Source organism: Furipterus horrens, unplaced genomic scaffold (genome assembly GCF_987537825.1).
Source record: "Furipterus horrens unplaced genomic scaffold, mFurHor1.1.pri manual_scaffold_11, whole genome shotgun sequence".
Classification (NCBI taxonomy): Eukaryota; Metazoa; Chordata; class Mammalia; order Chiroptera; family Furipteridae; genus Furipterus; species Furipterus horrens.
In genome coordinates, this window is record NW_028327181.1 from 100,444,189 (window position 1) to 100,465,581 (window position 21,393).

Sequence of the window (21,393 nt, forward strand, 5' to 3'; positions counted from 1 at the left end):
CTGGCCGCGGTTTGGGCTGCCAAGAAGGGGGTGGGAGGGACGGGCGGGGCGGGGACCCCCGGGGGAGCCGAGCCCCCGAGTCACCGAGTCTCTTCTGCTTGCCTCTGCAGACTATGGACCCGCACGGCGGCCGCCGGTTCGGCGCACGGCCGCCTGCCGAGGAGACCAGTCCGCCGGCGTGCTGACCTGCCCCGCCGCCGCCGGTGACCCGGACGCCGCCTCCTCCGCGCCGCCCGCGCACCTCCCGCGCGCCGAGCCGCCCCTGGGCCCCGGCCGCGCTGCTCCTGGGAGGCGGCGGCGGGCCGGGGCCAGGGCCAGAGCCCGGCATGGATGGCCGCGACTTCGCGCCGCCGCCGCATCTGCTGTCGGAGCGCGGGAGCCTGGGCCACCGCAGCGCCGCGGCCGCCGCTCGCCTCGCCCCGGCCGGGCCCGCCGCGCAGCCCGGGGCGCACTTCCAGCCCGGAAAGTATTTCCCGTCGCCGCTGCCCATGGCTTCGCATACAGGTCAGTGCCTGCTGGGCGGGCGCGGGAGAGGAGGCCCTGCGGGGGGTGGGCACGGTCGGGGGTCGAACGGGCGCACGCTCCTCCTCTCCAAGCGTTTGCGGAGAAGCCTTTGGTTTCATTTCCCTGGTCTGGCACTGGTGGCCGCCTGGGCGCAGAGTGCTCCCCCCCGCGGCCCTGGAGACGGAGCATCGTGGCTTAGAGTGGCCTTCCCGGGGGTCCCCCGGGGTCTCCGAGGGGCAACCCCAGAGCCAGCTAAAAATGCAGCCTTTACCTTCCTGCCACACTCCTCCACCCCCTTCTGCAGAACTGAATTCCGCGGAAACCACATTTCTGCATTCTGCATTCACATCCTTAGGACATTCCGGGGCTGGGACAACGAGGCACTTTCTGCGGGGAACAAAACGGCTGTTGTCACTGGGGGGCGGGGAGGGGGCGCGCGGGGCGCACTACGGCCTCGAGGATTAGGGCGGTGTGCTCCGGGGAAGCGTTAATAGGGGCTGCTGGTGTCAGACGAGCAAATCCTGTTTCTATATAAAGCCTTGAAGTGTCAGGGCGAGAATGGGTTTGCAGAGGATGCTTTTGCTTTAACAAGTGCCGCTGGTATCCTGCTAAAGCCGGACACAGCGTGGCCAGTGCGCGGCCGGCCCAGGGAGCGGAGCAGTGGCGGCCCAGCTGGGGGAGGCGCGGCCGCCGCGGGATTTCGGTGCAGGCGAGTGCAGTCAGTTTGCTCTGAGAGGAGAGAGCCAGCCGCCCCTAGCTCCAGTCTTCTCAGAACCCTCCCCAAGAGGGTGGGTCCGTGACACAGCTGACCCAGGCCTCCTAAGCAGTCCTCTCTGGAGTGGCGTTGATTTTACGGTTGAGCTAGGATGGAGGAGGAGCAGGGCCGGGGCAGGGTGGAAAGGGCAGCTACCTCTCCGCGATCCTGGAGGTCGCTGGTCAGCTCCACGAGTTTGCGGAGGCGCAAGGGGGCCCCATGGTCACCCTGGAAGGTTGGCTTGCCTTTGGTTCCAGTTTGTTTTAAACATCAGAAATGTTTGCCTCTTTTTGTTGTTGTTAATTTGGCAGTAACAGTTATTATTGCTAGCTTGATGAACTGTGAATACTAATAAAATTATATCTGCTTTAATGGGATTACAATTAGTGTGTGGATTAAAACGGATGGCAAAGTCAGGCCAGAAGGGAAAATGTCAGAGAGAAAAGGGCAGTCAGAAAGCAAAACGTAAATTTCCTAAAACGAAAAAATATGCGACATTGCTTAATTACTAGTGGGCTTTTAGCGCGTACAACGTGAGGAAATTCAGAAAGTTAGCAGGGAGCGGAGGGCCAGCCTCGCGGGCTCCGGGAACCGGCCCCGGCAGGGCCACAGCTCCCGCGCCAGGGCCAGCGCGCCTTCTGCAAGGCGGGCCTGTCCTGTGGTTCTTGTCCTTCCTCCTTTCCCTCCCTTTCCTTTTCTTCTTCTAGATTTGTAACTTGAGAGAGACAAGGCACTTGCCCAGGCAATTGGTGATTTAAAAATATCTGTCCCGGCTGTCTGTGTGCTGGCGTCCCTCCTGCCCCCGCCTTCGGGATGCAGCCCACCCAGCTCAGCCCGCTTCGGGGGGCTGTGGGTGGGGGCTCCTGGTGGCTGCAGAGACAGTGCTACAGCTTCCCTATCAGCCCCTTCTGCTGACCTGCAGATTGGGGGATGGGAAAGGAGCACTGCACTCCCGCCCCCAGCCCTGCCCCCCTAGCCTGGCAGGTACTGATTCCAGGAAAACGAGGGTCTGAAAGGCCCTGACACCCAGGCTTCCCGGGGAGTGCATGGGCAAGCCCAGGCCATACCCTGGGAGGGCACGGCCAGGCCGGACTCCCCCTCCCTATTCAGCAGTCCCCGTAGCCTGGCCTGGTCCTGGTCAGCCGCCATTTCCCCTTTGGGCCCCCATTTGCACATGCAGGCACCGTTGAGTCAGGTGGGAACGTGGTCCGGTGGCCCAAACCATTGTCTGGCTCACCGCAAGTTTGACCACGTGGTTCGTGGAGCATAGGCAATGGAGCGTTCCCAGAGGTTGGGAGGGTGCTGGCCTGGCCCGTGTCCTCTGCCCAGACCCTGCCGCCGTCCCCGCACGCAGGGTGCTCTAGGGGGCGCCGGAGGTCCTGAGGGTACCCTCAGAGGGGGGTGGGGGGCCACGTGTCCCCTGCTGCTGGAGGCGCTTCCACCCCCTGGGGGACCTGAGAGACCTATTGTGCTGGGAGAGGTTCAGCCCATTTGTGATGGGAAGGCTGGCCAAGCAGGCGTCCAGCAAGAGACATCTGCCACTGGAAAGGACTTTGGAAATTAGTGAAAACCAGAATGTTGTATTGGTTTCTAAAATTTAGCTACATCGTATAAAAACAGAAAGAAGAAGAAGAATTATACCTCCAATCATTTTGCTTTGGTCTATATCTATAGATGATATAGTTTAGAAGAAAAAAAGTATAATTAAGTTAAAATTCGTTTTTTACATTTCGTGTGCGGACTTCCAAATGGCCGGTTTGGGGGACCTTCTTCCTGCCTCTGCGATGGCCCCGGGTGTGCAGCCCCGGCTGTGGTGGCCCAGCCCCCCCCTCCAGCGACAGCTCCCTGCAGGGAAAATTGCTCTGCGCTTCCTCCCATTTGCCAGGCCCAAGCAGGGGAGCAGGATCCAGCCCTGGAGACAGAGCTCTTGGCTGCTGAGGACTGTTCGTCCCTGGCACGGCCTCGCAGGCTGGGCCAAGGGTCTCTGTCCCTCCACGCCATCCATCTGTTCTCCCTCATCCCCACCCAGCGTCTCAAAATGTCAGCCTGCGGGCCCCTGATGGGACGCTGGGCCCCAGGGCTGCTCCTGTTGTTTCTCTAAAAATGAAAGTGCCCACGGCTTTATCATCGGCTGTGGGGTTCCATGGGGAAGTGCTGTTCCAGTAACCTTGTCACCAAAAGGTGCGATTAAAGTGCTTGGAGTCATTATTTTTAGTGCAGCGTTAGATTTCGTCTCTAATACAGATGGTCCGGAGGCAAAGCTGTGAAACCCAAGGGGGGAAAGAGGAAAATCAACAAGGCACCCGCCCAGGGCTCTCCATCAGCACTGCGGCCTGGAGCGGCTGGGGAGCCGCCTCTCCCGGAGCGCGTAGTGAGGAGGCAGCCTCGCTGGGGAGAAGCCCAGCGGCCCCTCTGCCCGGGCAGGCTCCGAGCCTCGGGGAAGGTGGCGGGGCCCCTCCTGCCTGGTGTCAGCATTCTGGCTCTGGCTGGGCTCTCCTCTCCCACCCCCTCTCCTGTCCTTTTGGGGTGTAAGTGGCCCAGCCTTCAAGAGGAGCCCTGGGCCAGGGGTGCTGGAGGAAATGGGTCCCTCCCGTGGGTGGCTGCAGGACTCCTTCCTGCCTTGCACGTGCTTCCAACCCTCCAAGCTCAGACAGAAAAATGCAGTAGAGGAAAAAAGATAATTTCCTAGTGTGAAAAGACCCCATCAAAGGGTTCCCCTCCCTCCCACGTGATATTTTTTTGTAAAGGAAAAAAAAATACATTTTCGTAAATACCTCATTAGCTCAATGACACGATGGAGTGTTTCTGCAAGTTACCAACATTAAGTAGGTGTGAAAAGAGTTACTTTCCGAAGCCTCTACCCATCCTGCTCTGTAAGTGACAGAACCAGACTTCAAAGCCACTTCCAGCGCCCAGCCCGGGAATCCAGCTGGGCTCCTGGACCTGCCAGGCTGCGGCCCGCTTGCCTGCCGCCCCCCCAATGCCGCTTTGGGAATGTGGGTTTTTTTCTCCGTGGGCCTCGGGCTGCCCCATGTCTGATGAGGCCCGTAAGGGTTTTCCTGTAGGAATATCCAGGTCACGTGAGAAATAAGGCACCTTAGCCAGCGAGGCAGGGAGTGGGCCGGCGCAGCGGCACCTCGGCCCTGGAACACCGCACCCAGACGCTCCCCGGTTATTCTTAGAAATCTCCCTCCTCTGCGCGAGACAGGGTTCAGCAGCCCGCACAGACAGGACACAGCACATAGGAGGCTGTTAGCATAACATGGAGGAGGCTAAAAATACCCCTCAGAAACACACATAAAAAAGCCAAATCCAACAACAGAGCGAGCTAAAAATATTCTAGGCTTTGGCAAAGAGCGCAGAGTTAAATAAATTATACAAGAGCCATTCATGGGAGCAAGTTGACTTTCTCTCTTACGGGAACTTGGTTCAAGCTAATAAAAATAATAATTTACTAGCCACTGAGCTTTGCACGAGTTTAAATTTAATTGGCGGGGCTTCTGGCCTTTGTCACTTCTTGGCGATTAGTGGGCTTGCCCTGGCCTGGGGGAGGGGGCGGGCGTGGGGAGGCGGTGCCCGAGTCAAGGGTCCCTAGAATCCGGCAGTGTCTTCTGAGGACTAGGGCCTGGGTGCCAGCGCAGGAGGCAGAGGCGAAGGGAGGCTGCTGGGGGTGGGCAAGGACAGGCAGGTGCGGCTATTTTAATTTGATAAATGATTGTACACCTTTAAGAGTGTGTTTCAGCAATCAAGATGCACACCAGCAAGTTGACAGGATGTTCACTGCCAACTTAATGTGTCACCCGAGTGGGCTGTGGGCATCAATAACACGGGGAGCCTAGCGTGTGCCCCAGCCTCTCCAGAGCCCGCAGGTCGCACCCCTGTCCTTGGAGGGTGCTTCTCTCTCCTCCTGTCTGGGCGCAGCAGACTGAGGAGGACAGGAGTGGGGGGGGCGGTGCTTTGGCCTGGGTCTCCCCACCAAAATAAGAGCTCCAGACAGCTTGCTCAGAAAAGCCACTGCGGGTGTGATCCGAGGCTGAGATCTCAGCGTTGGCTGGCTGGTGTCCTTACAGGCAGCCCGTGTCTAAGTTCAGCCATTTCCCAGGGATGTTAAATGTCCACTCTGGGATTAGGGTCAGGGTAAGCTCCTTGCTTGCTGGTCTTCCTTCCTTGCTCCTTATCTAAAGGCCCTTCCAACTCCCAAAGGACTACACTTCCCAGAATGCCCCTAGTCTAGCTCCAGGGTCTGAGCCTGGGACCAGCCCAGAGCTGGGAATTCCCAAGCACCGATGGAGGTCAGCCAGGGCCTCTGGGAATGAGTGCTTTCCGGCAGGCGGGGCAGACGGAAGGGGCCTTGGTGGCCACCCCCAGCACCCCCTTGCCCTTCCTCCTGGAAGAGGCCTCTGGGCCCTGCCTGGCTTCCTCCCTACCATAAATATCTGAATATAGGCCCCCACAGAGAGGAGCCGCCCCTCCAGCCCCTGGGCCCGCTGTGGCAGCTGCCTTGTTTGATGTGGCCAGAGCCCCACGGGATTCCCAGTGGACCCACTGATCGCAGTCCATTGAAGTGCCTTCCTTCAGGTGGCCTTGTCAGAGGGCCCGGCCACCCTCGCTAGGAGCCACCGTGGAAGGGATGTAGGGACTCTGCCTAGGTGGCATCAGGGCTGCTGTCTGCCTGGGAGTCCCAGGAGAAAACCCTGCTCAGCCTTTGGGGGCCCCTCCCCCACCTCACATCCTTCCCAGCAGTAGCTTCCCCTTTATTGAGGCGTGGTGACCAGCGCCCATCCTGAGTGACTTCGGGCCGGTTCCTAAAAGAAACGACCCCCAGGACAGAGGCCCTTCTGAAGGAGGGCCCGGCTCAGCCTCACGCTGCTGCTGGCTGCAGCCTCCCCCAGGGGCCCTCCTGGAAGGCCTTTGGCCTTCGTCACATTCCTTTAACCACGTGCTGCAGCCTCGGGCCTTCCGGAAGCAAAGCTGTGCCCTGTACGTTCCGCAAATGGATGACTCGCGCCCCGTGTTCCACGGTCCCCATGGGCCTCCGGGGCTGCCTTTCTCCCACCAGACACGGTGTTACGAGCAAAACACAAAACCAAACCAGCCTCCATGTCTAGAAGATGCCCGGCAGCCCGGGCTGCGCAGCGGAAGGCTCGGGGCTGGGAGGCCCACGGGCACGGGGCCGTCCAGGCTCCTCTGCCGCTGCTCAGCCGCTGATGGCTTTATGGGATAATATGCCATTGAGATCACACGGGCCTATTTGTCAGTGAGATGTCCTGCTTGTTGTCATGTGTAACATCACCTCCGCCCGCGGCCGGTGAGCAGCTGCCTCTGAGGGCGGGGACCCGTGGGGACTGGGCGGGGGCTCCGAGGCCGGGGTGCTGGGGGCGCCCACCCTGCACGGAGGTGGGCGCTGGGTTTGCAGTGGGCAGGCCCCGGGGGAGGCGTCAGGTGCCCAGGCCGGGAGCCAGCCGGGCCGCGTCCGAGGCGGTTGCAGCTGCCCAGACATTTAGGTTCCAGGCTGGATCAGCCAGGAAGCTTTTTTTAAAAAATTTTTTTTATTTGTTTGTTTTCATCCTGACAGGGTCAGGGAGGAAGAGGGAGAAAACAGGTGGGCTGGGTTCCCCTTCCCCTCTCCCAGGCCCCCCAACAAAGAGGTGAGTGTCGTTAGAGGAGAAGACTTTGGGGGCTGGGGACTATTGAGTGCCCAGAGCCAGAGGCAAGATGAGGCAGCCCTCCCCTCCTGGGTGCAGGGCCTTGGTTTTCCACTGGAAATTTCCAGAAGAGGTGGGGAGGGGACAGCGGAGGATGGGGTGCTGCCCGTAGAGGCCTCTGAGCAGCAAGCTCAGGTCCCCAAAGCGTGGCCTGTGGGCAGCTCCGCTGTGCCCCGCCCCCCACCAGAAAGGGCCTCCTGTGCTCAGTGCAGGAGAACGGACCCGCCCAGCAGCCGTCTGCGTGGGGAAGCGCCCGGTCCTTCGGGGCTTTCTTCCCTGGGAATTCCAGAGGCAGCTCCAGGGGGTGGGCCTCGCAGCCCCCATCACAGACTGGGCCTGGCAGGGCCCCCCCAAATGCTGGGAGCACAGCTGGCCAGGGGCAAGAAGAAGGTAGCTTGGGGCCAGCGGGGATACAGCGCTGGGCGGGGACAGGGCTGCAGTGTCAGGCGGATGTGCAGCATCTCACAGCGGCCTGGTGGCCGTCCCCTTTGTGGGCAGAGGCGGAGTCCACCCTGCGGACCTCGGCCTCCCCACAGCCCCGCAGTGAGCTCACACGTGCCCAGAGGATGCATGTCCTACCCTGCTCACATGTGCTCACACCAGCAGGTGGTGTTCACACTCAGAACACTCGCCTGCTCACACGGGCCTCCAAGGAGCCCCAGCGCAGCCGCCCCAGGGGAGCCAGCCAGCCCAGCCCTCGGAAGGTGTGTTCAGGTCCGTGCCGCTTCCGGCCACCTGCTCCGGCCCTCAGCTTCGGCCTGCCTGCTGGGGTGCAGCCCGCAGGCCCCCGGAGCCCCTGTGCCAGGCTTGGCACTGCCCAGCTGCCTGCCCTGGTTTTTCAAGGTCAAGACGGGCCCATGCTCAGACCATCCCCCACTTGGGTCTGCCTTTGCCCGGCATCCACCCCAGGCTCCTGCATCCTGTCTGCATGCCCATGCGGAACCCCTGCACCCCCTGCAGGTCAGCCCCCGCGCCTTCACCCCTGCTGCCCTCCCCTCTGGGTCTTCCTAACCAGAGCCCACGCCCCTTAGCTCAGCTCCCACCCACTGCCACCTTCTTCCATGGTGCTCCCCTGCCCTGCCTGGAGCCACCCCCAGCCCAGCCAAGGTGCTCATCCCCCAGTGGTCCCGGGGGGCCCGAGCCTGCAGCAGTTTTGCCCTGCAGGCCAGGCGGAGAATGCCGCTCCCCCCTGCCCCCCAGCCTGACGGGGTCCCCCATTCCCTGTCCCACCTCCTGAATGCGTGACCTCTGGCCTTGAGCACCCTGGGTGGCCTGTCCCACCAGACCATGCAGCAGCCCCGTGGACCGCCCTGACCACCGCTGGCTGCGCACACCTGCACAGCCCCCTGCCCAGGGTAACCCTGGGGCCCGTGGAGCAGTGACCAGTCACTGGGGAGGCAGGCAGAGGAACCTGGGCGCCACACCCCCACTGCCTGCGCCCAGGCCCTTCCCCGCCAGCCCCTTCCCGTCCCTGCCTCTGCCTCGCCAGGCCCCGTCATTTTTCCTTCCCAGCGCAGCACCGACATCTTGTCCCTGCCCCGCGGTGACCTTCTGGTGGCCTTGGTATGTGCACGCAGGACGGCCCTTTGCACTCAGAGTGGCAGGGATCCAGACGCGCTCTCCCTGTCACTCCCCACAGGGCCGGGCGGGCGGCGCAGTCAGAGCCCGGCTGTGGCCGTGGCTGTGGCCTCGGGGAGGGCGAGGCCAGGGTTCCCGCCTGCCTCCTGGCCTCAGCGGCCCTTGCAGACCCCTTTGTCCCTGGCCTGTGTGCAGGGCCCTCCTGCCCTTTGTGGGACAGAGGGGAGGAGCCAGGTTCTGATGTCCCCAGGGCATGCTGGCCTGTCCCATCCGCTTCCCAGGTGCCACGTCCACCCCAGCCAGGAGGTCATGCGTGGGCAGTTTGCCTGAAGCCAGGCCCCTTTTTGAGACTTTTTGTATCCCTTTGGGTGTCCTAAAAATAAGCTTTTAATTTACTTTAAATTAATATTAAAATTAAATCTAAATTAAACCGTGATGCACCTTTACACTGCTCCTAAGAAGCCCCAACGTGAAGATACAGATGAAACCGAGAAGAGTCAGGAAGGTGCCCACAAGGCCACGCCCGTAACGCGCACTGTCCTGGTCTGATGATAAATACTTAGGAAAATCCAGTGTCGTTAAATCTGGGGGGCCTTGGTGGGCGATGGGGACCGAACGAAAGGGAGTGGCAGAGCGCGGTCCCTGCAGGGGTCAAGGGCTGAAGTGACCCTGGGCCTGGCTTGCAGGGGCAGCTGGCTTCCGGGTTAGGAGGCTGGGGGGCATCTGTGTGTCTGTCCCCGGGGCCAGGCGGGCTGGGCTGGGGGAGGATGTCCCACACACGGCTGGTTTTCCCACTTGTCTGCAAAGGCAGAGGTGCTTCCTACGCTGCTGCTCCCTCCTGGTCCTCCCTTTACCTTCTCGGAGGTTCTCCGTCCGCTCTGGACTCCACTGTAGGCGCGGCCCCCACGGGGCGGGGGTAGGGGCGGGGTATTCATTAGCTCTTGCTGTGTAACAGATTATCCCAAATTTAGCAGCTTAAAACAGTGGACATTTTTTATCTCCCGGTTTCTGGGGAGCAGGGATCTGGGTCAGGGCGTCCGTGGGCTGCGGGCACCTCGAGGCTCAGCGGCAGGGCCCTTCCATGCTCATCCACGCTGGTCCGCGCAGCCTCCCGCCCTCGCTGGCAGCAGGCTGCAGACAAAGGCCCTCGCCAGGGGCCTCTCCCCCGGCTGGTGAGCAGGGCCACCACGGCCGCGTCACAACCCAGGCTTGGACGGGCCGTCCCCTGCTTTGGCTGCTTTCTGTTCCTATTAGCGAATCTAGGGGGTCTCACTTCACATAAAGATATGAGTCCTGGGGCTCAGGGGTCCTTGGGGGTACTTAGGGGCCCAGGACAGCTGCTGACCCCACTTGGGCAGGGTCTCTCTGGGCCCCTCCTGAGACCACAACTGCCCCCATGTGCCAGCCACACTCAGACCCCTCCACAGGCACCCGCCCTCTCCCTGTCCCCTGTCTGCAGGCCTCTGGGGTGGTCTCCCCTCCCCCACACCCTCGCCTCCTCTGTGTGGCTTGGCAACGCCACTGAACAGCTCCCTGCCTCTCAGCCTCTGTCCCCTCGTGTCCAGTTTGGTCCCCCTTCTCTCCCAAGTCCCGTCGTCACTTCCTCGCCAGTGGCCGGTGACTCCACTCTGGCCTGTCCCCTCTGGAAGCCTGATTGGCGCTTGTGCAGTGAAGGCCCTCCAGACAAATGTGGACACCCCCCACCCCCACCAGGCAGTGCTGTTCACAGACACAGGGTCCCCTTACCCGCCGTGTGACATCTGCTCTGAGATGTGCCACCAGCAGGTCAGACCAGGGAGTTGGCCCCAAAACTTCTTTGAGGCCAAAGCAGTCCGAGGCCAGGGTGCCCGGCGGCTGTGGCTTCCTGGGACTCCAGCTGGCCCGGGCAAGGGTGGGTGGCCCTTTGCAGTGTGGACACTCAGTGACTGTCTGTCTAATGAGCGATCCTGGTTAGAGTTTCAGTCTCTGGACGGAGCTCAGGGCTCGGTGTGTGGCTTGGGTGTCAGCGATGCTGTGCTGTCTGGTCTGGAGCTCTGTTCCCGCGCCAGCGGCCTGTCCCGGCGAGGTCAGCAGGTGCCCTGGGCTTACCTGGCCCCCGCCCCCCACGACAGACTGCCTACAGCTCCTGCAGACCCCGGGCAGCCCCTGGGTAGCCCCACTGGCTCTGGGCCTGGATCCTGGACAAGGTGGCTGCAGGGTCATAGCGCATCTTTCTGTCTCTAGACCTCCCACGGCCACGTGCGGGTGGTACCTGAGCCGCCCAGCACGGGCCCCTCCCCTGCCTGAGCGGCAGGGTCTTCTCTGCACCCGCTCAGAGCTCAGGGTGTGAGTAGGGGGAGGGGATCAGTCCTCAGGCTCAGGGCCCTGTCCCCTGCTACCCCCGACCTCCAGAGCAGATGGGGACAAGGGGCAGAGGCTCAGCCAGGCCTCTTGCTTGCCCTGTGGTCACATCCAGAGCGCGGTGGGACAGAAGCCTCCGGCTGGAAGTCCAGGCTGGCTCTTCCCGGGTGCCTCCCTCCTGCTCCGTACACACCTTCCTGCAGTGGGGACTTGGGGGGCGCAGGGCTGGGTGCTGCGTCTTGCTGCCCACCCCCTGCTAGGGCCCTGGGCTGGCCTCCCTCTGGTCCCATGCTGCCCCAGGGCTACTCCTGAGCCCTGGGGACCCCCGGACCTGCGGGGTACAGTCTCCCTGCCCCAGAAAACCCTCACCCCGTGAGTTCCCAGAAACACTGCAGTTTCATCCTGGAGCTGCTTTCTTTCTGCCTGTGCTCACGGTACCCACACGTTAACACAGTTTTTCTCTCTGCACGTCCGCGGGGGGTTGGGTGGCTTGCCCGTGTTGCCTGGGAAGGGACGCATAGGGACGGCCCACCAGAAACTCGAGTGTGGTTCCCGGAGGCCTCTGCCAGGCCCTCGTTCACGTGCAGTCCCCCAGATGCCTGGAAGGACCTGGGAGCGTGGGCGCGGGTGTTGGGCAAGCTGAGGTTGGCTCCCCTAGTGTCTCCCCAGAGTTGGGTCTCACTCAGACCGGTCACAAGAGCCCTTGGCGGGGACATGGGCTTGGCCGGCGGCCCCACGCCCCTCGGCCAGCTTCCACGTTCTGACTACGAAGACTTGCTGAGGAATAAACAGCAGTTTCCACCCATTAGACCCCTTGTTGCTGCCGGTCGTGGCTCACGGCCCACAGAGCGTTTGCCGCCTTCCACGTGCTCGTCACAATCTGTCCCTCCTCTCCGTGTCCCCAGGCTCTCCTGGGAGCGCAGTACCCTGGCTTTTCTCTGTCCTTCCCACTGGTCCCCCGGCTTTAAGGGCCCCCCACCCCTGGGGCAAACCCCCGAGGACAGGAGGTCCATCTTGAGCCAGCCCCTTGCCAGGTGGGTGGCTGTGTGCTGACCAGGCTTGAGGTTGGACCAGCTTCCAAGGGGCATTGGAGTCAGGTGGCCGTGTCCTGGTGTCCCTCTATCCGCCCCACCTTGCCTGTGCCCCGCTCTCTGGGGCCCCCCGAGGCAGCCCGCCCCACTTTGCCTTTGTCCCCGCTCTCTGGGGCACCCCGAGGCAGTCTGCCCTTCTGTTTCTTTTCTATCTCTTTCTCCTCCCACCCCCATTCCTCCATCGGGCTGAGCCCCTGGGAAGCTGGGCCCTGCCCGGGCACAAGGCCGGGCATGGCAGGGGAGGGCGGGTGCTCAGCCCTAGGAGTCACGGCTGGCCAGGTAAATGGATAGGTGGACGGGCAGACGGACGGATGAGTGGGTGAATTGGCAGGATGGCAAGTGCCCCCAGGGGGCCCCCACCAGCAGCTGCCTCCCCTGCCCCAGCTTTTCCGCTGCGATGGCCCTGGAGCCTCTGCCAGGGCAGCCACCATGTCGCTGCTGCGAGGCTGGACTGGGAGGCGAAGGCTGCTCTCACCGTGTGCCAGTGTAGTGCCGGGCTGTGCGGGACGCCACAGCGGGGTCCACTTTGTGGCTGAGGAAGAACGGCCAGCAGGGCGAATGCACTGCCCACAGGCCCAGGGCCTGCCTGCGAACCAGGCCACACCAGCCCTTGGAAGAGGCCTGCCTGGCACCGGGGACCTTGCCTCCCTGGCCAGGTTGCCTGCTTCCTGTCTGCCCATCACTGAGATAAGGGCGTGGCCAGGGTCAGCTCGAAAGTGTGGGGGCCTGGGTTCAGGGAATGGGGTGCAGTAGGGCGTGTTGATACCCCCAGATGGGCTCTCCCTCACATGCACGTATGTGTATGCCTGTGTTCATCTGTGAGCATGTCTGTGTGTGCATGTGTACCTGCATTCACGCGTATGTGCACACACGTGCGTGCGTCTGTGCCCGAGGTCCCGGCCCGGGTGGCCTCCTGAGCAGACTTATTTCAACGTGGTGGGAAGGGAGGCCTCTTGCTCCTCCAGCTGGGAGGGGCTTCGAAGGGGGGCCGCCTGTCCCTGGTCACCTCCCCAAACCTCCAGTTCCGCCTCAGGAGTGGCCTGGTGGGGGAGGTGCTGGCCAGCAGCCGGGGACAGCCTGAGAGGAAGGTGTGAGGAACAGCAGGCCAGGCGGGGAGCAGCCCTCTGGCTCCTGCCGCTCCCCCACCCCCGACCTGGCCCAGGGCCCCTGTGAGTCACTGTCAGCGAGTCTGAGCCCCGGGGGCGGCCCCTCTGGGAGCACTGGCCGCCCCCACCCCCCGACCAAAGGGCTAAATTTACCCTTTTAATAAGAACCAGACTTATATCCGATTTTCCTTTTCTTTTATTAATTCTGGGCTGTTGGTGGCTGGGCCTGTCCCTGTCATCATTGCGTCCCTGGGGCCAGTGGCTCAGCAACCACAGAGTTTTCCTATTATGGCCTGAGAGACACTGCTCTTACCCGACCAAGGCTTCTGGAATGTTCTCCTGGGCTGGCCAACAGGGGCTTCCCGCGTGACTTGCTCATGTTTCTGGGCGGGTGCCCCCTCCATGCTGCCCCCAGGGCCGGGCTGGGGGCTCACCCACCGTCTCCCATTCCTGCCCCTACGTGGTGGCTCCGGTTCCTCCCACCTCCCCTTGTCTCCAGTCTGTCCTTTCCCAGTGCTGGCCTCTGTGTCCCCTTCTTGTCCAGCCCCCTTCACGGAGGAGCTGCGGTGGGCCGCTGGGGTCCTGTCCGCAGCGGCAGGGCGGTGGCTGGAGGCAGGGGCGGCCCGTGCGCAGTGAGCCTGAGCGGCGCTGGACGGGCTGAGGGCGGGGCTGCCCCGGTCTGGGTGGTTCGTGGGCCGCGAGGGCCTGACTGGCAAGGGGACCTGGTGCCTGTCTCAGCGACTCCCCCACCGCAGCGAGGCCGGGCGGCTTGGGGCGCGGCCCGGGCACATGGGCGGGGCGCAGGGCTGAGCCGCGGGGTGGGAAGGGGGCGCCTCCGGGACAGCTGGCGCTCAGGGTCAGGGTCTTGGGGCCGTAGTCGGATGCACACGGGAGGGCAGGGGTCCCTCCCACGTGGGTAAGCCTGGGTGTGCCCCACCCCCAGGGTGGAGGAGGTGGGAGGGACCCGGACGGCCCCTCCGGTGCCACCAGGGACCAGGCCAATGAGGGACCAGTTTGATGGAGGCCCGACCCTGGAAGCAACGTCCTTGAGGGCCCCTGGAGCCTGCGCCCCAGACGTGCCAGCCCACCGCCCACGTGCACACCAGGCACCCCTGTGAGCGCCCGCACACAGCCCCCCGCCGCCTGTGCGCCCCACGGAACGTTCCCCGCGCATGCGCACACACCCCTCGTGCCTGCGCCGCAGTGGACCCCAGCCTGGTGGGAGCACCCCCGGGGAGCGTCTGAGCGCCGAGCACGCAGACCTGTGCACGCTCACGTGCGGCCGGCGCGGGGCGGCCGTGTGCGCTATGGGGCCCCTGCTGCGGCCGCTCTGGGTGTCTGGGTTGGGGGGATCCCAGAGGGGCCCCGCCCTCCAGCCCCTGGTCTGCCCCCGCGTCCTCCCGGGCGGTCAGACAGAGGGCCGCCCACCTGCCGCCCGGCAGGCTGGACCCAGGCCTCTCCCCCTTCACCCACGACGGGCGTCCGTGGACGTTCTTTCTCCCGCCCTCTCCTGGAAGAGTAAGGCTGTGGGCCAGGAGCACGTGGTGGGTTGACAATCCTGCCTCAGCCACCCCAGGGATGGCCCCGGGGAACCAGGTGTTCCCAGTGCCCAGGCAGGCTGTGCAGGGGACAAGGGGAGCTGTGAGGAGGGTGGGGAGCCTGAGCAGGTGTGAGCTGGGGGGTGGGAGCTGGCGCGGGCGGCGGGGGCAGCCGCCGGACACAGAACCGGGAGCCCGGTGCCAGCAGCCCATCAGCTGGGCTTCCGGAAGCGAGCGCAGGGCGCCGTGAGGCTGCAAAGGGGCCGCTGCTCGGGAGTGGCCGCCAGCCATCTCAGCGAGGCCTTTTTTTTTTACAACCCATTTCCCAGTTTCCAGAGGAGGGGGGCAACCCTGCAGCTCCCCTAAGTCACAGCCAGTCCTCGCTCTGCTGCTGCTCAGCTCCTTGCAGCTCCCTGCACTCGAGGCCGTCCTGTCTGTCCACCCTCTGTCCCTCCGTCCACTCCTCTGGGTTGCAGGGGACAGGAGGAAGAGTAGGGCCTCAGCTCTGGGTTCAGGGCAGGGGCCAGTCGTCTGGGGCCATCGTGGCCGAGGCAGGCAGGTCTGGCAACCGGGCAGCTCGAGGGGGCCATGGCCCACGCCCCGTGGTTGTGCGTGACCACATAGGGCCACTCCTGCCACCCACTTGGTGCCACATTCTGCAGAGTGACCTTGTGGTCGAAGGCTGGGCTCCGTGGTCACTTCAGATTCTTGGGGTGTCGGAGCATTCCAGCCCGGCCGGCTCCATCCAGCTGGGGCAACCAGGGGAGAAGTGGCTGCCACAGCCAGGGTTCAGGCCGTCCGGGCCGTGGGGCACCGGGGCAGACTGGCCTCCAGGAGTGGGGCCTGAGAGCTGGGCTGCCGGGGGGAGTCAGGAGGCCTCCCGGGCGGGCTGGCTTCCGGAGTGGTTTTCTCAGCCAGCCCAGGGGCCGAGCCAGGCCTCCGCGGTGTGCTGGGCAGCGCTGCGGCCGGAGCCCTGTGTCTGGGGCTGAGAACCTGGCCTGGCTGGCCAGGCAGTGGGGGGCGGTGGGGGGCTGGTGCTTGGCACAGGGTGGCCCGCCTCTGGGGCCTGCCAACACCTCACACAGCGTGCAGGCCGTCCTAAGCCTGGGCCAGGTCCCTGGGACGAGAACTAACAGACAAGCCGAGGGGAATGGCTGCCCTGACTGCGCACACTGGAGCGGCCCGGGCGGCCTTGAGGAACAGGCCTCCTTCACACCAGAGCCTGGGCACTGGGACGGTGGGGCCCGGGCAGCAGTGCCCCATTCGTTGTCACGTGAATGGTGGCCCGCCACCCGGCATGGCGGTGACACAAATCAGTGTGGGGTTTGTAAAGACCGCAGTGGCGGGACGCAGGGTCCAGCCCAAGAGTCCCTGTCCCCACTGCTGCGTGGGGCTCCCCCCACCCTCCCAGGCTGGTGACCACAGCGCTCCCGCGGCCAGAGGAAAGAAGCCTGCAGCCCAGTTCCCAGCCAGACTTGGCGGTGCTGCTCCGGCCTGGCCCGGGCCCAGGTCGCCTCTGCTCAGGCCCTGTCTGGGGCTGGTGGCTGCAGGGGCTGGGGAGGTGGCAGCCAGGTCTGCCACAGCTCTGCGGGCCGGGCGCGGTGCCACTGCCAGAATTCCCTGAGGCGGAGGTGACAGTGGGAACCGGGACGCTCTGTCCCAGGGTCAGGAGCCAGCAGGCTCCGCCCTGATACGCACCATGGCCTGGCGAGGCCAGCAGGACCTTCTCTGTCCCCAAACTCCTAGCCCAGGAAGGTGAAGGGCAGGGAACCCCTCGGAGCAAGCGTCCGGGGCCCCGCTCTGCTGGCCTCGGCTGGGGCGTCAGGGCTGGCCCGTGGGTCGGGACTGTGGCACCCCTGGCAGTGGCAGCACCCAGGCTGCGGTCTCGGAGGGAGAGGCTGCCTGGTCCCTGCGCCCGCCTCCCACGGTGGACTTCTGGGATTGTGGTCTCTGAGGAGTTTGGTAACGAACATGTAAAGGCATAACATGTGTGCGACAAGGCTCTAATGTTTCAGTGTGGGAAGGGGAGTGGGGACCCCCCCCAGGTGATGGCCCAGCCTGAGTGGGGGCACTTGGGGACCCCTGCAGGTTGCCCACTTAGTCAGGGGCGGCTGGGGCGCCAGGTGGGAAGGGAGACAGGCTGATGTGGGGTTTCTGGCCACAGCAGGAAGCAGAGCCTGTCACTGGTCTGTCCCTGACTCCCTGGAGCCAAGACCGAGGCTGGCCGAGCTCTGCCCCCCCCCACCACCCCCAAACCCCCATGCAATGGGACCCCTTTTCTGGGATGATGTCAGAATAGGACACCCATGAAAGTCCCCACCCAAGGTCAGGATCAGTCTCCATATTCCAGTTTAGGGTTCCATTGGATCAGACCCCCAACTCAGCCTCAGGCCTGCTCCCCCTGCCCTGGCCCTAGGCGGTGGCCCTTGGGGACCTGAGGGTTGGGTCTTCAGAGGTTGCCGGCAGCCCCCGAAGAGCCCTGTCTGTCTGAGACCCTCTGAGGAAGCAACCTCCGAACCTCAGTTTTCCTGGATCCGAGGACCACAGAGCCCTGTGGGAGCTGCTTGGGCCTGGGGCCTCGTCTGCCGCCCCCTCCGCGGGGGTGTGGGAGCACCCAAGGTGTGGGGTTCTCAGGCCAGGCTCCTGGAGAAATCCTTTAGCCAGATGCAACTTTTGGACTCAGCTGCTTCCCACTGGCCCCGGAGGAACAGGGATGAGGGGCTTTCCTGGGAGGGTGTGGGGGCAGGCGTGCCGGGGCGAGGCAGGAAGAGGCCTCGCTCACTCCACAGGCATGGCCCCCCCAGAGTCCCTGGAGCCCAGCAGGGCCGCCCTCCTCTCCACCCTGCCCCACCCGCCTGCCTGGGAGGCCAGCACTTCCCTTCTCTGGCTGGACGGGCCTGTGGTCTGGCCGCGGCCCATGCCGTCCCAGCCCTGCGGTCCGGGAAGTCCCTGGCTCCCAGGCCCCTTCGCCCCCTGCCCCTGGGGCCTCTCCAGGTCTCCCTGCATCCTGACACCCACCCACCCCAGAGGTCAGCTCATGCCCCAGTCCCTGGCCAGCCCTGACAGACCCTTCCTCCATGGCGTGCCCGGGAGAGGTCCCTGACAGCCACGTGGGTTGGCCCTGAAGCCGGGTCCCCAGTGGGGCAGCCCCTGCCTCCCTGCTTCTGGCCTCCCTCCTCTCTGCTGAGTCACCCTGTGTCTGGGCTGCTCCCAGGGCCCAGCCCGGCTGGGTGAGGCATCACGGACTCACGGGTGCCTCCTGCCTCCTGGGCTGGGAAACGGATGCCCTGACTCACCTGGGGCCGGGCCTGAGCCCCCCAGGTCCCCAAGCCCCTGCGCACCCTGCAGGCCCCGACACTCAGCCCAACGGCAGCAAGCTCCCAGCTCCCAGCTCCCTCCTCCCTGCTCCCTGCTCCCCATCCCCTGGGACCATCCCAAGCCATGCTCGCTGCCAGTGGGGAGGTGACAAGGGCATCCTGCCAGGGTGGGGGCCGAGACCACCCACCAGGCACCGGGCAGGTTCTGGGTGTATGGGTATGTTCTTCCTGTGCAAGTTGCCCGTCTCTATGGAAACCCATGCCGGCTCACTCATCCTGGCCTTGGCTGCTGGCCTTGGACAGAGAGGGGACACAGTGGTGGTGGGTGCACGTGGGGCTGCAGAACTGGGGTGGGCAGGCATGGAGGCTGGCTGCTGGGGAAGCGACAGATGTCCTGGGCTGAGTGACTGTCTGCGGCTCCATGCCAGCCAGTCAGGGCCTGGCCCTAGCCCCGGGGGGAGAGAAAAGCAGACCCTTACACCCCCAGCTTCTGCTGGTTACTGCCTCAGCTCCTCCTCTTGCTCACCTGGGACTGGGTCCCCATTCCGATGACCAGTGGCTGGGCCTGGGAGAAGGTGGCAGGCTGCCCTGTGCGGAAAGGTCGAACCCCAGTGTCTGCTTGAGGGTGGCCAGAGACGGCTGAGCCACAGGGCAGGGTGGGCCCCGGGGGCCCTGCTGACCCGGACCCTGCCAGGGGCTATGGGCAAAGTGCTCTGGCAGGCGTGCCAGGCTCAGGGGCCTGGGAATGTCCAGGTTCTGCCTCCCAGACCCCGTGGGCCCTGAACAGTACCTGGGGCATGTTGGTGGGGGCGGCGTGGGCTGAGTGACGGGGTGGTGACAAATGTGCCTCTCTGGAGGGTTTTGCAGTAACGAAGGGCACCGGGGCCCTGGCCCCTGAGCGTGACTGTCAGGGTGAGCAGCTTCTTGGGTATTCGAAGGCGAAAGCCCGGGGATCTTGGGGCCTGAGAGCCACCCCCTGAGGGCCCAGCCTGACTCTCACCCCTGTGTCCACAGCCAGCAGCCGGCTGATGGGGAGCTCTCCGGCCTCCTCGTTCATGGGCAGCTTCCTCAGCGGCAGCCTGGGCTCAGCGGCCCCAGCGCACCCCAGCGGCCCCACCCCCGCCCCCGCGGAGCAGGCCTACCGGGGCTCCCACCCCGCCCCCTCCCAGATCTGGCTCTCCCACTCCCACGAAGGTAAGTCAGGGGCTGGGCTCCCGCAGGCCCGGTGGCCGCAGGGACTTCCATGGCGTCCAGGCCAGGGGTGAAACCGTTGGCGCCGCTGCTGTGCCGAAGGCCCTGGTGAGGGGCTGCCTCCCTGCTGAGGAAGTCCCCACAGGAGGGGCCGTCATTGGGTGGAAATGGGGTGGGCCCGCCAGGCAGTGGTCCCTGCCGGATGTGCACCACAGATGGGCAGGGAGGGCGAGAAGGGGGCGGGGCCCGAGGGGCTCCAGGGAGCCAAGGAAATGTGGAACACAGCTGGGCCGCGGGCTGGGCTACGCCCTCCGCCCCGGGCTGCGCCACCCCCCCCCCAGACTCGGGGAGGCATGGGCTCCAGATGTGCCAGCTGGGAGGGAGGGTCAGGAAGGAGAGAGCTGTCATCATACTCAGGCTGCCACTCTGGGGGCCTGGCCTAGAAAGAGTCCCTCCCATGCCCCCCGCCTCCTGAGGGGATGAAGCCCTGCACACAGTAGGTACCTAGTGGGTACCAGTGGCCGGAGGCAGGAGTGCCCCTGGAGGCCACTGGAGGATTGTGGGGCTCCCCACTGTCTGCTCTCCCCCTTGGCACTGGGACATGGGTGGTGGCCCTGACCCCACGGTTGCCAGTCCCCACTGGCCCCCGTCCCCTGTGGCACGGGAAGGGTTAAGCCCAGCGGCGGCCGGCACGTGGAGAGGTGATTGCAGTTGGCAGCGGGCACAGAGGGCTCTGCGCTCCTGGCACCAGCACGTCTGTAACTCAATGACTGCTGAGCAGCGGGCGCTGCGTTGGCGGAGAGCGCGGACCCACACACCGTGCTGCGGCGGCCGCCGGTGTTCCAGGCAGGAGATTAGCGCCCAGCCCTGCTGGAGAGCGAGAGAAACCTCTCTTTGTGCAACAAGAAAGGGGCTGTATTCCAAACAGGACAGGTGACGAGTGAGGGACAGTTGTTAAAATACCCGGGGCTTTAAGCGCCGTGCGGAATGCACATGCTGGGCAGGCGATAAGGGGGGAGGCCGCTGGCCCTGGGGGACACAGGTGGGCGGTGCAGGGTCCTGGGCCCAGACCGCCGCCGCCGCCCGCTTCCTGGGCCTGCGCTCCCGAGGGCCGATGAGCGCAGGCGGGTCTGGGCCCTGGTGTGGGGCCACCCGCTTCTTCCAGGCCCTTCTGTGCCAGCGTTGCCAGGCGGGCCTTGGCCTCTGGCTCCCAGGACATCGGCGGAAGGGTGGAGGGCAGCTGAGTGTCGGGGCAGCTGCAGGGAGGCCGCAGCCGCGTGGGCCCTCACCCAGAGTAACGGCTGCGCAGGTGCAGGCAGGCTAGGTGACTTGGTTTCCCCTTCCTGCGGCAGTTGTCCCTGGCACAGGCCTGGGAGTGGCAGCAGCTCTGACACCCCTTGGGGACCTTGTCAGCAAGGAGGACGGTTTGTGGGCAGCACCACCTGCCCTGGGGCCCTGGAGAAGGTGCCCCAGCCGGCTCCTCTGGGGGCTGCGGGAACGGGGAAGCGGCTGCAGAAACTCACTTCCCCCAGACAACGGCTGCCTCCTTGCAGCCCTGGGGCCACCCACCACCCTCAGCCGCAGCCCCAGGGGCGCCCACCTGGCTGAGTGAGAGGCCCGTGGGGGGCCACCCTGGCCTGTGCCCCTTCCTGCTCCCACCCACCTTGCATCCTGGAGAGGCGGCTCTTTCGAGGCAGGGGCAGCCTGCTGAGCAGGAGGGGCTGGGCCACACTGAGGCATTCCTGCCCCCACCAGCCCTGAGGGCCGCAGGTCCTGTGTGTCCCCTCAGTGCCTCCTGGGAGGACGTGCCCTTGGTCGAGGTGGGGAGAGGACACGTGCTGGGGCAGTGGGCTTGGTGGGGTGAGCGCAGGTGGACACAGGACAAGGGACAGCGGATGGGACTCTGAGCCACCCTCCCAGGCTCCAGAACAGGGACCTGGAAAAAAGTGTGGGGTTCCACCTGAGGCCAGTGGTGCCTCAGTTTACCGCAGCCATCTCCCCTTCTTCTCTGCCTTCGGTAGGGCTGCCCCGCCCCGGGATCCCTTTCCTTCAGCAGCCTCGACAGGCCACGTGGTGCCGGCCGCCTCGCTGCGAGCTCCACGCGCGTGAAGGCCAGCGAGCTGCGGGCGGGGCGGCGAGTGGCAGTGCTGGCTGGCTGGCTGCCCTGGCAGCGTGCCTGGCTGCTAGTTTGACTGGGTGCCAGCTGGCTCCCCACATGCTGTGGGGCCTGTTTCTCTGCCGTGTCTATTGGGGGGAGGGGGGCACGCGA

General features: G+C 64.7%; 1 protein-coding gene across 1 annotated transcript in view; it reads left to right on the forward strand.

Moving 5' to 3' along the window:
- Positions 1–292: 292 nt before the first annotated feature.
- The window catches only part of BAHCC1 (BAH domain and coiled-coil containing 1), a 50,075-nt gene continuing 28,974 nt past the window's right edge, over positions 293–21,393 (forward strand). Inside the window, 2 exon segments of the mRNA XM_090292804.1 lie at positions 293–504; positions 18,948–19,127. Coding sequence (XP_090148930.1) covers positions 327–504; positions 18,948–19,127 — 358 coding nt within the window. The 5' untranslated portion in view covers positions 293–326.